The sequence below is a fragment of the Cariama cristata genome, unplaced genomic scaffold (genome assembly GCF_000690535.1).
Source record: "Cariama cristata isolate BGI_N322 unplaced genomic scaffold, ASM69053v1 scaffold13343, whole genome shotgun sequence".
NCBI classification, from domain to species: Eukaryota; Metazoa; Chordata; class Aves; order Cariamiformes; family Cariamidae; genus Cariama; species Cariama cristata.
The window spans coordinates 14,926-31,130 of NW_009606725.1; the positions used below are offsets into that span (position 1 = coordinate 14,926).

A 16,205-nucleotide genomic window follows, 5' to 3' on the forward strand; every position below is an offset into this window, starting at 1 on the left:
AGCAGCAGCTTCTCCATTTAATCTTGCTGAAAAACCAAAGACTGTACAACTGCTTTTGGACTTTATGTTGGATGTTCTTCTTATGCCTTATGGGTAAGTCAGAGTTAATACCACTCTTCTCTAGCATTGATGTGTTTTTCATGTGTGAAACATTACGAACTGCACGCTTGGAAAGTCATTTAAAAGGTGCTGTTGTTTCCTAGCTCGAATGAAGCCAGTTGCATGTTTCAGTAAGATGCAAAGCAGGATCCTAATTTTAAGAATGTGATCACTGTCTCCTTTATTTAACAGAACATCTGTTTTCTACTTAAATAGGTGTTATGCTATTCTGTCCTTGACCTCTTTTGGGATCAACATGAAGCTATGAGACATGTGAGCTATCTGTTAAATAACCAAACCTTTAGAATAGAAGCCAGATCAAAATGTATGCTTATCTTCCTGCAGTTGAGTTTTAAGGCTTATTCTTCCAAGGTCGTAAGCAAGCGTAATCTCTGAAAACTTGTGCTTTCCAGAATTGAACCTTTAATGACGAGATTTGTCTTTCATCTGTCTTCTGATGAAAAATGTTTTAGCTGTAATGGCATGTCTTCGTGTGAACACTGTTTCTGAGAACAAGAATGATTTACAGAGCAACTAGAATTTAATGATCACTGCTTCTTAGGAATCTTCTGGTGTCTAAAATCAATACTTTCTCAAAATCTATTTTCCACTAACTTTTTTAGTGTTTCTGTGTTGCTAGGGGAGCTTTTGCTTTGACAGAAAATAGAAATAATTTAAACAGTAGAACACATTTATTTTTTTCTGACAGTTCATTCATTCCCATAGGATTTTTCTGAGCACCTAACTCTTGCTTATCGAAGTGGATTAACATAAAGGAATGACTTTTAAAATAGTGAGCATGTCGTGTTTCTCCATGTAGCTTTGCTGGAGGCCATGCTCCCATCAGATGTTTTGGGGACCACTTCCTTACCATCTGAGTGTGTAGAGTTTTGCAGCTTATAGTTTAAAATGCCTAGCCTGCTCCTCTGTTCACAGCTCACACCCTTCAGTTTGCCCAGGTTGATGCTCTTAGCTTCATCCTCACACTGCTGTGGCTGTGGCTTCGGCAGATGAAGTCCTTGACCTTTGCGAAGAGACTTCACTTCCTTCCCTGCTTTTGTACTCTGGCCAAGCATGATGGTTTCTAAATACTCAGACCATGAGGGCAGGGATGAAGGTTTCATTTTCTTTCCAGAAGTTGCTCAGAGAGTGTCAGCAGCTAGCCTGTGGCTCTGGATATCTGTCTCTTAAAGTCTTGTTCCCTGGGTTGAAACGGTTTGCAGCTGTTTACAGCTAATTTATGTGTGGTGAACTTGCTCTGTCATTGCCCAGTTGTGAATTAGCCTTGCCAGTCTGCATTCAGTAAAACAACCAGAAAGCCAAACTGTAGGACTTATAGCTCATAATCAGGTTCAAGTGTTTAAAGTTTTAACTGATGAGACTTGGCATGAATGTTTATCCTTGTTGTTGAGACTGTTTACTACCTTTTGTTGCCTGCGTGCTGAATGCAGAACAGATTATGTCTGTCTGGAGCAAAATAATTCTTGTTGGTCTCTGTACCACAGTTTTGCTGCCTTTGTGTGTTGACGAGCTTCCAAGGATACGGGGAGAGTTGTAGTGGCTTTTTTGAGAGTATGGAGATGTGCACAGGGCAACTAGACTAGCCAGTCTCCAAAAAGACTAAGATCTGTGAACTTAACCTTTATCCTTTTTGTTTTCCTTCCTGCCCAACACTAAAACTGCCATTTTCCAAGACATTCTCTTATTTGTTTATCTTCTTTATTTCAAGGATTGTTTCCTACCACTTCATTGTGTTGCAGATGCTTCATTATTTCCCTTGTTAGGTCTACATTTTTCATAGAAATCATGCAAATGTTGTTAAAGCTGTAGTACAAGTTTCTCAAATATAGTACGGTCTGAGTATTTACTTCTAATGCAAAAAAGTTCATCCTTTGTGGTTCATAACCTCAGATAACTTTTCAAAAATGCCGGTGGACCTTTCTGTGTCCTAACTGAGGTTTGTTTTCAAACAGTTATAATGAGATTGTTGTGGCTCTTGCAGAATGTGCTGGGATAACTGGTAGCTGAGTCTCAACTGAGTAAAATTCTGTCTTATGTCAGAGTTACGGGATTAATTAAAGAAGAATACATGGAATTGGACAGGTTATGTTTGTTCCTCTGTTCCAGCATCTAATTCAGCTGGCAATGTGAATTGGTAAAGCCCCTAATGAAACTCCTTTCCCACCTGCTTAGGTTTGTATTGAATGAATCTCAGAGTCGACAAAACATGCCCTCGGCACAGGGCTCTTCATCGAGTAGCGTGGGAGGTCCTGGAGTCCCTCAGCCACCTCCAGGGATGAGCTTTTATGCAGCCAAAAGGGTAATTGGAGATAACCCATGGACACCAGAGCTGCTGGAACAGGTACTTGCAGCTGCAGGGCTGGTCCTTGATGAACTCGGAGTGGTGACAGGGATGGCTACAGACAGAGGAATGGAAGGCCGAAGGGAAAATACGTAACTAGTTCTGACAGGTCTTTAGTTGCCCAGGGGGAATTTATTGAGGGACTTCACATGATGCCTTAAGGAACTTTGCAACGGTGAGATGGAGTGGGAGTTCTTAGAGCAGTTCTTAGAGCTGGTTAGGAAGCAGCCATGACTGCAGCTTACTCTTGTGTTTTCCTCCTGAAGACAGTAAGGTTGCAAAACTCTCCTGTTGATGAAGCGCCCCTTATCAGCAGAGAAGTAGCAGAGTATCTGACTGTAATGCTGATAATTTGCAACACATGACAGCTTTGACAGGACGCAAGAGGAGGGCACTGCCAGAGAGATGGAGAACATGTGAACTTCTTAGCAAGCAAGCAGAAGCCATCATTTCAGACAGCTGAACTGCTACAGTTATTGTAACATATGCTTTCTCGTCAGTAACACTGCCTTTACTTTCCCCACTATTGAACAGTGTAAGCTGGGGATAGTGAAGTTCATTGAAGCTGAGCAAGTGCCAGAACTTGAAGCTGTTATACACCTGGTTGTAGCCTCCAGTGATACAAGACACAGTGTTGCCACCGCAGCAGACCTTGAACTAAAGAGCAAACAAAGGTACAAGTTTGGATGTTTGGAAAAGATGGTGGTAGCGTTCCTAACAAAGCTAGCTGCAATTAATGTAGTGCACCAGAGATAACTGCTCTGAAAAGAGGAAGGCTGTAGTCCCCACGTACCTGCAAATTTGCCATGTATTCACATGGGGCTGGGAATGTTGTGGCTCACAGTCTTGCAGCTGGGAACATCACTTGGCTCTGGAGCTGACAGCTTTAGCTGTCTGGTTTCAGTCATCTTTGGTATTGCTTTTGAGCCATTTTCTTAATCCTTGGTTTCCAAATTGTGGATTATCAATGGTTAATAAGGCCTTAATAAGTGATTCACAGCTGGTCAATTTATCTATATTGTCTTTCCCAGAAAAGGACACTTTAATTTATTAAAGGAATTAAGAGACTATAATTGTGAAGTGGACCATAGTCTAGGAAGTTTGACAGCCACCGTTTTCTGCATTATTAAAGCTTTTGCTCATCTGTAGTCCACCTTCCATCATCTAAAAACAATGTGTCTGCCTTTAACCCATCAAGAAGCCAAAGTAATTGCTGTTGGTACTATTTACCGAGTCATTGATCGTGCGAGGTTTGCTGGCTCATGCAGGAGATTTGGAGCCACAGAAGCATGGGTTTGAAATGTGTAGGTGGCTTCTATATAGGACTATTTATAGGACTATACTATAGTCCTATAAATAGTATAGGACTATTTAACAGTTTGGAGTCTAATATGAAACCTTCTCCATGTGAGTCTATTCATGTGCCTCAGTTGTGGCAGGGGAGATGATTCAGTGACAACAGCCTGGTTAAGGAAGGCAGTCTGCCCTTTGCGGCTTGTCTCATCTTTCCCTTTGTGTCGGTATTCTTTGCCTGGAGAGCAAAATACATGTGAGGACAAAATGTGCGTTAATACGCAATGTTACATCTCTTTTATGAGAAATATATGCTACTTCACAGCTCACTTGTTTGGGAATCAGTTGCTTTACTGAAAGAAAGAGATGATTCTGTCTCCTCTACTTTTTTGAAGCACGCATGCCTGACCTTCTGTTTCTTGTGGGGTATTTTTTGGGTATCTCTGTGTGTGTGTTCCAAACAGTCTCATCAATAGCTAGCATTAGGTGGTTATCATGGGCAGCCGGGTTCTTCTCCAGCCTCTTCTCCATTGAAATATCAAAGCAGTGAGATTGAAGAATGTGGAGAAATTTGTTAACAGATGACCATTCTATATTCAGTAGGTAGACTACCATGGTTTATATGTCTTGTTTCAGTGGGAGAGAAGGGAGCATGTAGGTTTCTCACAAACTGTTTGGAATTATATTGTCAGAATTTGTAGGTGAAATTTGTAAGCACTTCACATTCTTTGTGGTTATATATTATGTGGATGTGGGAAGAGTGATTAGAAGTCAAACTAGATCTATTAAAACTCTTAGGATATGAATATGAAGTGAAATGCCTTAAAACACATATTTTTAAAAGTAATCTAAAGTCAGAATCATAACATAGTCGTGTTCAATGTATTTTTATCTTTAGTTTAATTGACTGGAACAATCCTGCTATCATCAACAAAATGTATAAAGTCTATCTTGGGGATATACCGCTGAAAACCAAGGAGGTAGGATTTGCCTTCAGAATTACATAACTGCTTAATTTCTGAAACTGTAATTTTAGTTGCCTTATTTTAGTTAGCTTATTTAGTTGCCTTATTTAGTTTAGCTTTCACTGAACATTTTTGCTACTCAATAATTTTTTTCTCTGCCCCAGTGTGTTGTGATTTGCAGTAGAAGGTAATTTAGCTAACTTAAAAGTACTGCTGTCAAAAGATGCACTATATTATTTTAACTCTGTTTCTGACAGGGATCTGTTCTGAAACCAGAAATGAAAAGAGAGTCAGTCAGCACTCGTGTTAAATTAAAGATAGTTCCTCATCTTCTGCGATCCAGGCAAGCTGCAGAAACATTCCCAGCTAACATTCAGGTAATGCTTGTGTTCCAAAGCTGCTCTTCCTAATGAGCCTGATAATACAGCTTCTCCAGTACTTAGGCAAGGGAAGCACTGTTACTGATGACAGTGTTTAAAGAAGAAAGGGAATTAGAAAACCTCTGAAAGTGAAGCCAGATACTTTCTGATCTGCTCTTTATTCTTCTTGGCCAGGTGGTTTATGATGGACTCTTTGGTGCAAACACGAATGCAAAACTGAGAAGTCTGTCCTTGCAGTTTGTGCATCATATTTGTATCATGTAAGTAATTCAGAGTGCGCAGTATTTTTTAGCTATTCACCTAGAAGCCACTCAGTTTACTAAATATGTAACTGAATTAAGGGCAAAGAAAGAGTACTGAAACTCATAGAAAATAGTTTTTTTTTTTTCCTTAATCCTGAAATCTATATGTATGTGTGTGCTGCAAATTCTCAGCTTAACAAAGTTGAGAAAACATGATACTGAGAGAAGATACTTTTGAGAGATGCAAAAGGTAAATTTTTTTGTTGTTGTTGATGTCTTTAATTCCAGTTGTCCGGAAAGTAAAATAAAGCCATTGGGCCCAATGCTTTTGAATGGACTTACAAAGCTGATCAATGAATACAAAGAGGTAAGCTGAAATGTTCTTTACTATAGAGCTGTAATTCTTCACATGAATACAAGCAAAAGACAAATTCCTTTATGTTGGAAACTGATAGATCTCTTTTTCATAGTTGCTGAGATGGCTATCAAAGGATACTTTTAAAGAAATTTTGTTGCAAGAGAAGCAAAGGCCATATACGAAAACTGTTTTGTTTGTTTGGCAGCTATGGATAAGTGCTTGGACGCTATTTGCAAAGTCTCAGGAAATAATAGTGTTGGTAATCTAAAGAGTGAGGCCAGAGTAGCATCCAGCTGCTGTTACTTACTACTCTGGAGCACACAGGGACCTCAGCTCCAGGTGTATAACCCGTTGTGATAAGCAGCTGTATAGGCCTGCTTGTAATACATTCCATCCTGTCTGTCCAGGGATGGTATTACTGTGGGAAGGGTGTTACGAACAGAACTGCAAATGCCAGTCTGGGCTGAAAAGGTCTTTCCAGTGCCATTTCAGAAGGCAAATTCCCTGCAATACTCCTACGTGTATCTTACAAAGGGCTGATGTTGCAGACCCCCACTTCTGCAGCTTTGATCCTCTTGCTGGTTCATTTGAGCTTTTGGATGTGACCTTCTGGCCTCAGTTGGTGTTTGAACGCATGGGCCTTCCGTGCCATTGGGAAGGGCATGAAAAAGGAGTGCTCAGGAGGAAATAAGCCCATGTATAAATGTGCTGCATTGGTCATCTGTAGGATCCATTGTGCGTACAGCTTCCTTTGTGTACAGCTTCTGTTTAGGGCCAGTGGAAAGTTTTTGTCCCTTTGCTACTTTTTCATATACTTGCTGCATCTTCTTAGCTGTTGCTTTTGAAATTAAGTGTGATTAGCTGAGACCAGAAGGGAGATTTACATTTTGTCACCATTTGTAATTTTCTGTTTCTTGTGGAAAAGAATGCTCCCTCTGTTCCTATGTAATGCTTTTATTCTTGGATATGATTATGTTACATTCCGGGACTCTTTGTCCATGAAAGCCTGTTTGAGCACTTTGGAGACAGGATTTAGAGTAAATGTTTAATTATAAAAGATATGCCTTTGTGTATTTCTGGGTTTGCTGAATTTTATTTATTTTTTTATCATTCAAGGATTCAAAACTGCTTTCAATGGCATATTCAGCGGTTGGAAAGCTCTCCAGGTAACTGAAGCACCATTTAAGCAATGGGACATCGAATAATTTTTCCAGAGTAATCTGTTAATTTATCAGCAGCAAGCTCTATGCCACCTGCCAATTTTGCAATTGGGTGTGCAGTGCAGAGAAAGGCATTCTTCTTGTGACATCTCCAGAGATGTAAAAAGAAATGTGATTTTGGTTGATAGCTTCTCTAGCAGTGATCAATGGCAGCTCATGAATTAAGCACAGAATTTAAGAAATGGTTACACTTTCTGGATTGCCAGGAACATAAATTTAATAAATGTACAGCAAAGACCAGAGGGCATGAAGCTGGGCAAGTGGTATGTTCAGTGGTATGCTGGTGATGTGAGTGATTGTCCATAGAGTATCTTGCTTTCCAAACTATGTTAAGAGGGGGTGTGCTGCTCCATGGTGGAAATGAATAAGATAGAGCAAATTTTCTGTGCTGGCTCTGTTTTGTTTGACAGTTAAAATGTGGGATGAGGGGAAGACCAATGAAATTTGAAGCATTTCTATTTATAAAATAAAAAAACTTTATTAATTAAATATCTTGTTTCAGCCGAATGCCGCAGCTCTTTACCAAGGATATAGCACTGGTACAGCAGTTTTTTGAAGCTTTATGCAAGGTGGGTGCTGACAGGACTTCGGGAAATCATTAATATTTTGTACTGGTCTTAATTCTTGTCACTGCACACTATAAAGTGAAAACTTTCAATTTTATACTGCAGGAAGATGCTGATACTAGACTTGCCATTCAGGAGGCCTTGTCTATGATGGTTGGAGCATACAGTAACTTGGAAGGAGCCCAGCGTACCCTGATGGAAGCTCTTGTAGCTTCTTATTTAATAAAGGTATTTTCAGTGGAATCAAAATTAAGTACCTTTAAAAAAGAGCTATTCATTGTTTTCCTGTTTCCTGACACTTCCTGTTATATGCTTTTGGAACAGGTGTCCCTTTTATTGCTGAATGTATTGGCCTATCTGGGAGAAGGAGGAGTGTGTATGCTGAGCTTAAATATTTTTAACATTAGTGCAGTGGCTGCAAGAATGACAGTGCAGTTTTTTGTGTTCTGTTTTGCAAAGAAACAAAGCCATTGCAATTGGGCTGTATGTTTCTCATAGTCTCCTCTTAAGAAAACTCTGAGAAGTAGATGCTTCGAGGACAGTATCTTGTGAAATGCTTTGTGAAAGCAAGAGTTCGGCAGAAAGGATTGTTCACTGCTAAATGGGGATTTCAGTGTGATTTCTAACATTACAAGGCACCTAGGAACTTCCCCAGGAACTCAGCCTTGAGACACTAATTCAGGGATAACCACACTTCACTGACTGTCTTACTTTACTGAGTATCTTGTTTGTGTTCAGAATTCCCCAGAGGTTGGGGTTTTCAGAAAGAGTGGGTTTTGTATACTCTGTTTGCATGGATACTTAGGGTGACTGCAGAGGTATATGTATTTCTAGTGGTTGCACTAGTAACTACGTGAGATACTGTCTTCATGCTGATGACTCTTTTGCCTGGGTGCTTGAGTGATCTAGGTCTCCAGGCAAAACCATTTTGAGACTAACTGAACCTGGCTGAGAGAATGACTCCCCTAAGCTAATGTTTCTTTTCCACCTCTAGCTGTGCTGCTCCTAAGCACAGCTCTGTTTTGTGTAGAAAGATGATGTATGTCATCCTTCATTTCAAAACTGCCTGGGTGGGGCAGTTCAGGTGTCTAAAAATTAGTGATAGCCCTGATTTATGATTCCTCAAAATGTGTATGTATTTAATTAAATATTTCATTCTCCACTTGTGTATATATGAGAAGATAGCTTTTCTTTTCCCTGTCTCCTGCCTTATGAAGAATTAGCAAGAACAGAATCTCAAAATGTCTAAACTCCTTTGAGTCATCTTGATACCAGAGGACAGAACAGATTACTTTTGATTTGCAAATGGTGAGTGCAGTTCATTAGTGTGTTCATTTAAAACTCAACCATATGTTTGTGTCTCTTCTCTTTAAGCCTGAAGTTCAAGTACGTCAAGTGGCTGTGAAATTTGCTAGCACAGTATTCCCTCCAGATCATATCCCTTCAAGATACTTACTCCTGTTAGCTGCAGGAGACCCGTAAGTTGTTTTCCTTTTGAAGTTATTTTCACACATATATATATACACACACACACATACACACGCATGTGTATATTTGCATTCAGTATGTATTTGGATGAAATATGAATACATATATATGTCTGTATGTATGTACATAAAAACTCACTGAAAATAAAGTATGATAATTTGGAAATTAACCTTTATGTAGGGTCATTCTTGATGGTTCTGTGGAGAACTGTTATGTGCCTTATGGTAGTCTTTGGCTTGGTGTCACTAAAGCACTTCATGGTAATGATCAATTACAATTGCACAGTAAAGATGCATGAACTGAAATCACCTTTACAGTGGCTAGAAATTATTTTTTCCTGGCAAATTCTATGTGTCTATTTTTAGCTTGTATTTGCAAAGAGCTGGCAGCATGCACTTGTGAGACTTGCCACTCTGCTGAGAAGTAGTTGACTCATTAAATTACAGTAATCATTTCATTTGCAGTTTTCTGTTACTTCAATTTAAGTGGTGGGATTTTTTGCAACTTACTTTAATTGCTCGATTTTTAATGTGAGTAGCTATTTTGTAACTAAGGAAAGTTAAACAGATCAATTGCACAAACTACTGCATCATTGCAGTGTCAGCACTGTTTCAGGATCTGCTAGGTAGATAGTGATAAACCTGGTAGGGGTCAGCTGAAGCTTGAATTTAGGAAGTGACGGAGCGGAGGAGCAGATAGGAAAACAAGGATGTAGGAACCAGGAACTGGTGGTGAGCACTAGCAGAATGTAAGAGGAGCAGAAGCGGACTGATCTAGACTGTTTTGCAGAGGCCACTCATCACTGTCCTTTTTATTCCCCCTTTCTAAAATAAACAAATTGCTAAAAATTCTAATGCAAGCATTTTTCCCTTTCCTTTCAAAAAACCCACTTCTCATTTCTGAACTGTTCTCTCTCCATAGCTTCCCAAGATATCTTATCACTCATTAAAGCCCATTTGTTCTGTGCAAATAATGTCTGTTTCTCATCTTTTCTTCCGAAAGGCGGGAGGAGGTGCATGGAGAAGCCCAGCGGGTGCTGAGAACGTTTCCTGGGAAAAATGAAAAGGAGAGTTCTGGGAAGCAGATGCCTGCCTTCCCTGAAATGGTCCATTACATTCAAGACAAGGTACAGTGCTTCTGTCCCAGTAAATAACAAATACATGCTTGAGCATCAGGCATGTAAGAAATGCAGTCTTCCTTTCTCTGTATCTGTCTCCCCTGAGGAATAAAGTTAGCTAAGGTCACAGTGAAGACCACACATATTACCTTCTGCTGTCAACAATTGCAAGAGATCCAAGTGTTAAGTAACAAGGAGGCAGATCCTTTAACAAAGGGATTATTTTGCTTTGATGCTGCTTGTGTGGAAGATGTGTGGAGTGAGGAATCCAGTGTTCAAGAGTGGTAATCCAGCAAGTTTCACAAACACAGTTCGCTCACAAACACGTTCTTGAAGGGTTATGAAGATCACTTTCTGGTTGGACTGGTGTAAAATAATACCGTGCATAAAACAGAAAAAAGGTTCCAGGGCTAGGAAAGGAGATACTGGCACAAATGAAGAAATCTAGTTTGTTGTCTAAAAGGCTTAGTTATTCATATTCATTGCAATCTGTGGAAATAATGGCCGTGTAAATAAACTTTCATGAGTCTAGTGGAATGCCAAAATGCCAAAAACTGTACCACCAAGTTTACCCTTACTGTTTGCAGTGAGAGGTCATCCGGAGAGGTGTTAAATTCTAGTCTGTGTTACACACTTCTGTGTAAAGTAGCTAGCTATACGAGGCTTATAAGCTATAAAGAAGATGTGGAGAGTCACTGACAATAGAGTTTTTTTCTTCTGATAGTCTACTGCTTTTTAAAATGTCAGAAGTATATAATGTTGGAGCACATCTGGTTTTGCAAGAGATCTGTGATAGCACAACTGTTAACACCTGAGAGATTTCTTGTGAAATGTTCTGTACTCTGCTAGTGTATGAAGTATTTGAAGCTTTATGAAAAAGCTTGCTTTTGTCCAAAATACTGGTTATTCAAATAGATACAGGAAATAAAGTAACCAAAATGGAGTTTTAGATAACTCTATTAAATGCCTGTCCCCTTATAGTTAATTTTTAAATTTTTCTTGACTTCCGTAATGTCACTAAATAAGTATGGGTCAGCCTAGTTTAATCACTACTGAGAAAAACAACATTCCCTCACTCCTAGGTGAATTTAAAAAAAAAAGAATTTTGGAGCACTTTTCAGATCTTGCTTACATGTCCTGAAGACATACTAAAAAATCCTGGAGGTACATTTCTTTGATTAGTTATCTCAAAGTGTGAATTTTCACGTATCATGAATAATCTGTGAGTGTTGGAAACGTTTGAGAAGTTTGCATGCGTTGCTTGGCACAGCAGGCTGTGATGCAGAACAGCTTTCCTACATGAGTTAGCATGATCTTTCTCTCCCTCTGCAAGAAAGTATGTGCGAAAGAGTGGGACCTAATCTGCTAAGTATGGATGGGAACCCACTCTTCAAGGGAGCGATCTTCTGGTTTACTAATTCAGGTTTTCACTAGTGGTTTTGGATGCCATTGAAGTTACAGTTGTCCTGGCTTTGGCTAAAACAGGACCAATGCTCCTTTTGTTAGATTTTCCTTCAGTTAAGTTTCTCCTAAGTAACTGCACTTTCTGAAGTTGACTACATGTTTTTCAGGATTGATAATGCTTGATGTTTATAGTTGTTACCAGGGTGATGGTAGGATTGGGATTCAGAAAGGGCCATGTTTGTACTTAATCCCTGTGGGAAGCAAGGTCACTGCTGGTGCTCTTATAGTCCACAAGTGAAAAGGCGTAAAAGGGTCACACCCGTGGGAAGCTGTGGACAGGACAGGTGAGCAAAAATGACCAATGAAGTATTCCATCTCGTACACGTAATACTCAGTATAAAGCTAAGGGATCACAGGTGTTGGCCTTTCTTCCTTCATGGCTTTCATGCACTGCTGTGCAACTCTGCTCATTCTCCTACCTCCAATCCCAATCCACAAATTCCTGAATCCAGTTCTTGTCTGCTGCTGAGTCCAGTCTGGGACATCCCAGCGCCTGCCCTGCCACATCAGCAGTGTGACCTGTGATATCATTAGGAGGCTCAATATCAGTTTTGTATATTTTTATTTCTAGTGTTAGTATTATGATCCTCTTTTTCATTGTTACTGTTTTATTAAAGTAGTTTTAATTTTCCAACCCATAAGTCTCTCTCCCTTTTCTCCTCTCCTTCCCCTTCTGGGGGAGGAAGGGGTTAATAAAGAGTATCTGTCATTCACTTTAACTGCCTACCCAGCCTTAAATGATGACAACAGTACAGCAGAAGATCTGAGCATGTTAACAGTTGTGAGGATCTGTTGACTTCTGCACAACTTACTTTATTGAGATGCAGGGCTGCCTTGCTGAATCCAGCCCTAGCACTGGTGTGCATATCGCTTAGAGAATGTGGACATGCTTTTCTGCAATGTTTGCAGTGGTGTTATTGGAAACCTGTTCACATATTTCTGATGGAATATTCCTGCTTCTGCCTAGCAGGTAGCAGGGTCTGAGAGAATCCCAGGGCTCAGCTGGTGCCGTACAGGGCACACACCTCTCAGTACCAGGGAAGCCTGGCAATCTGCCTGTCAGCTGGGATGCCTCAGAGTTTGGAAGTTTATGAAGGATTTTGTTTTCAAATTCTAAAGCGCTTCTTTTTTCCTGAGAGGAAGAAAGAATGTTGTCCTCCTCCAGGCTTCCCTGCCATTTCCTCTCAAGAATTTGGAGCTTCCACTTTCTGAGTTGATAGGGACTTAAAGTTGATGGACGTAAACTATACTATTACCCAGTGCGCCGTGCCCTTCCTGCTATAGAACTGTTGTACATTTTCAGTTACTAAATGGAGGATAAAGATAGTTGCGCCACCAAAACTTCGTTGACTTTTCCAATGTGTCTGCTGTTTGTGGGTCTGAATGTTCAGCCCTTAATATACTCTGTTGTTTAGGCCTCTCACCGAATGAAAACTCCAGCTAAATATATGACTGGAACTGCAGCGTTGCCTTTCAATCCTGCCACATTTGGAGAGGTAATTGTCTGGATTTACTTCCTCGGATATGTGTACCATTATTTATTTAGAGGACAGTGTAAGAAGCTAACAGTTAACCGTAAGTCACCCTACATGCTAAAATTCCTCTCAAACAGATGTTGGGATTAACTCTCCATCCTTTATCTGTCTGTCTTTAAACAGCAGTCTGAACAGGGTTTTCATGGGGAGTTAGGAGGAGTGTTCCCGAGAGGGCTACTCGACAGCTTTCTGCAGCATACCTAATGTAATAGCTTGCAGAGGGAGAAACTGGCAATCCTGTGCAAAAGTCCCATTATGCTCCTTGAGGCTGTTCTTTTCATAGCAGATTCCCTGGCTTTAGTGATCTGTAGACACAAACTCATATGTGATGCAAGATCTGTATTGGCAACATGTTGGGTTGCATTTGTATGCATGCCAAATTGATATAGAGTACAGGCTGAACTGCCTGCAGGGAGTTTGCATCAGCTGATGATAAACCAAAAGTCTGTGTATGATTTAATCTGTTGAGAGTGATGCTGGCACTATAGGGTTGTCTGCTTACACAGGCCTATTGCAGAAACTGGTCCTAAGATTTGTTACACTTTATATTTGTTTCTGTCTCCATGCTGACTCTTCTGTCTAGATTTGATTAAAGAAGAAACTGTCATGTTTTTGTTACATTAAATACAGCATATTCCCTTCTCTTTTATTTTGTCTCCTCCATGGTTTCCAAGTGCTCATGCCCTCAGTATCCTGTGTTTTTTCTCTCCTCTACTTAGATAGTTCTGTATCTGCGGATGTGTCTTGCTCACAGTGCAGGTGTGGTGCCAACCTCACAGAGCTTGGCAGATATGCAGGATCACGCTCCAGCCATTGGACGTTACATAAGAAACCTCATGTCTGGCAACCACGTATCTTTCTCTTCTTCCTCCTCTTCAAAAAGTGCAGAAACCAACCCTGTACATATATATATTGGCCTTCTTCAGCAGCTCTTAGCTGGTGTTGGAGGTAAGAAGCTGTGCACAGCATCATCTTGAAGAAAAAGTCTTCTCTTAGTAGAAATGAGTTGCCATGCCCAGTGCTTTGAACTTGGCTGCAGCAATCACCAAGTTGCAACAGGGATTATATACGCTACAATTTAAACTTGTTCTCTTCTACGCTGCTGTGTAGGTGGGAGAAAGCAGGACAGTAAAATTGCAGCATCGGTTGACATAATGCTTTAAAATTGTGAGGCCAGTGTCTGTAACAGCTTTCTCACCAGTGAATGCTATGTCTTCTTCGCTCTGATAATAGCGTATCTGCAACAAATGTAGTCTTAAAGCACTTGAATGTGTTTAGAACAAATTGCTACCAGAATGTTTGCTTCTACTATTTTCCCTAGTATTTCTGAGAAATACTATACCCTATTATTCTGTATTGTTTGTTATCCTTAGTGAATTGCAAATGACTGCTTTGAAATGCCTGATACTTCTTAACCTCTTTTTATCAGTGATTGTTAGGTTGTTGCAAATACTGCAATGGTTTAATAATCTGATTCTTTAATTACTGTTTAGGTTTGCCAGTCATGTATTGTCTTCTAGAAGTTGTTTCAGTGTATCCAGAAAAACTGGCCACCAGATTTGTAGACAAAATGGATTGGATAAAGGTATGTTGAAAACCGTTGGGTTTTTTTTTTTTTTTGGTTTATTTGTTTGGATGGAGGGGGTTTGGCATTAGCAAAATCTGGCATTTTTCCGTGGTGGAATGGAGTAGTATTTCCAAGTATGCACTGAATTTGAAATCTGGTATTTCGACTTCCAATCAATACCTCATGAGATGTTATATGTAGCAGGATGGGGAAAATTATTTTTCAGTTCTCTGTGTTACTGATTTTGTTCATTGACCAGAACGTTACATGTTCTGGGTAATCTATGTCATTGATCCTGTTGGTATAGTCAGTCAGTTTTTCTCCTTAATCAGAAGATCCTTTAAATAGCAAAAGAAAACTGAAAACAAAATTTTGCAGATTTTTGAAGGAATTGTTTAACAATGGGAACGTTCCAGTGGGAGCGGCGTCTTAGAAGATGAGACTAATTAGGTCCCTGATTGTTTTAGAGCCCTTTCTGTGGAGGTTTTTGTACTTTTTTTTTTTTTTTAATAAAAACCAAAAAGAGCAGATAAACTGGAGCCTGCGTGGGAATAAGCCAAAGAGAATTCTGATTTCTGTAGGTTCTTTTCTCAGGCAACTTTCTGCTTTTTCATGATTTACTTCAAGCATCCAGGATTTGTTAAGCTCTTACAGGTTACCTTTTGCTTTCGTTGGGGGAATCTGGCAGAAAAAAATACTTGATTGAATTAAAGAAAAATTAAAATGTGTTCTAATAACTTCTCCTGCTGATATCTGTGCTGCATTGCACTATATACAGTTTACCACATCTCATTTAAGTGCAGGTATGAGCCTCAAAGGAGAGGACATTCTCCTTTTCAGTATTACTCATAATTTGCAGGAAGACCTTCTTTTTCTTTGGCCTGGTGTCCATTTGCAAAATCAAGCTTCTAGGGGAGGTAACTGATACTACCTAGTTCCAGAAATACTGTTGTACATCATCCCATGTGTGATTTCACTTCGCCAAGTGGAAGGAACCAGTCCAGGAGTTTGTTAGAAGTCAGCTATGTGATCTGATGCAAGTTTTGAGTTGAAGTTAGAGTTACATTTCATAAGCCCAACACATCTCATTTCTAGCTTGTTTGCTTGGCTCATTTTTTGGCTTCGTTGTGGTGGCCCAAGCCATTCAAAGATTTGGGTATGAATTTTTCACATTAGTCTGTTGCATTTGTCACCGTTTAAGGCTGGCGGGTGGCAGGTGCTCTCTGTTAACCCCGTCCACTCCCAGAGGGGGAATGAGAGGAGAAAAGGGAGAGAGACTGAGGGGTTGGAACTTAAAGCAAACTTTAATAAAAAAATAACAGTGAAAAACAGTATAAATAATATTAAAACTAATACTACTAATAATAGAAATAGAAATACACAAAACCAATATTGCCCTTTCTGATTATGATGACTGCGGGGCCGCGTGCCGCGCCGCAGCAGCTCGCAGTGCTGACAGGGCAGGGAGGGCACCCGGACATCCCAGAACTCAGCTCCACAGCAGGCGGGAAACCAGATCAGGGGGTGCATGGTCAGGGTCGGAGGGAGG

The 16,205-nt window shown here is 40.1% G+C and overlaps 1 protein-coding gene across 1 annotated transcript in view; it reads left to right on the forward strand.

Annotated features, from left to right (window-relative positions):
• Nucleotides 1–14,674, forward strand: part of LOC104158747 (proteasome-associated protein ECM29 homolog) — a gene marked incomplete at both ends in the record, with an annotated part of 21,278 nt that extends 6,604 nt beyond the window's left edge. The window contains 15 exon segments of the mRNA XM_009696476.1: nt 1–93; nt 2,293–2,461; nt 2,996–3,135; nt 4,653–4,734; nt 4,977–5,096; nt 5,274–5,359; nt 5,630–5,708; nt 6,816–6,865; nt 7,422–7,488; nt 7,591–7,713; nt 8,860–8,963; nt 9,976–10,099; nt 12,970–13,050; nt 13,809–14,037; nt 14,583–14,674. The exon segment at nt 1–93 is cut by the window's left edge and continues 29 nt beyond it. Coding sequence (XP_009694778.1) covers nt 1–93; nt 2,293–2,461; nt 2,996–3,135; nt 4,653–4,734; nt 4,977–5,096; nt 5,274–5,359; nt 5,630–5,708; nt 6,816–6,865; nt 7,422–7,488; nt 7,591–7,713; nt 8,860–8,963; nt 9,976–10,099; nt 12,970–13,050; nt 13,809–14,037; nt 14,583–14,674 — 1,639 coding nt within the window.
• Nucleotides 14,675–16,205: the final 1,531 nt, after the last annotated feature.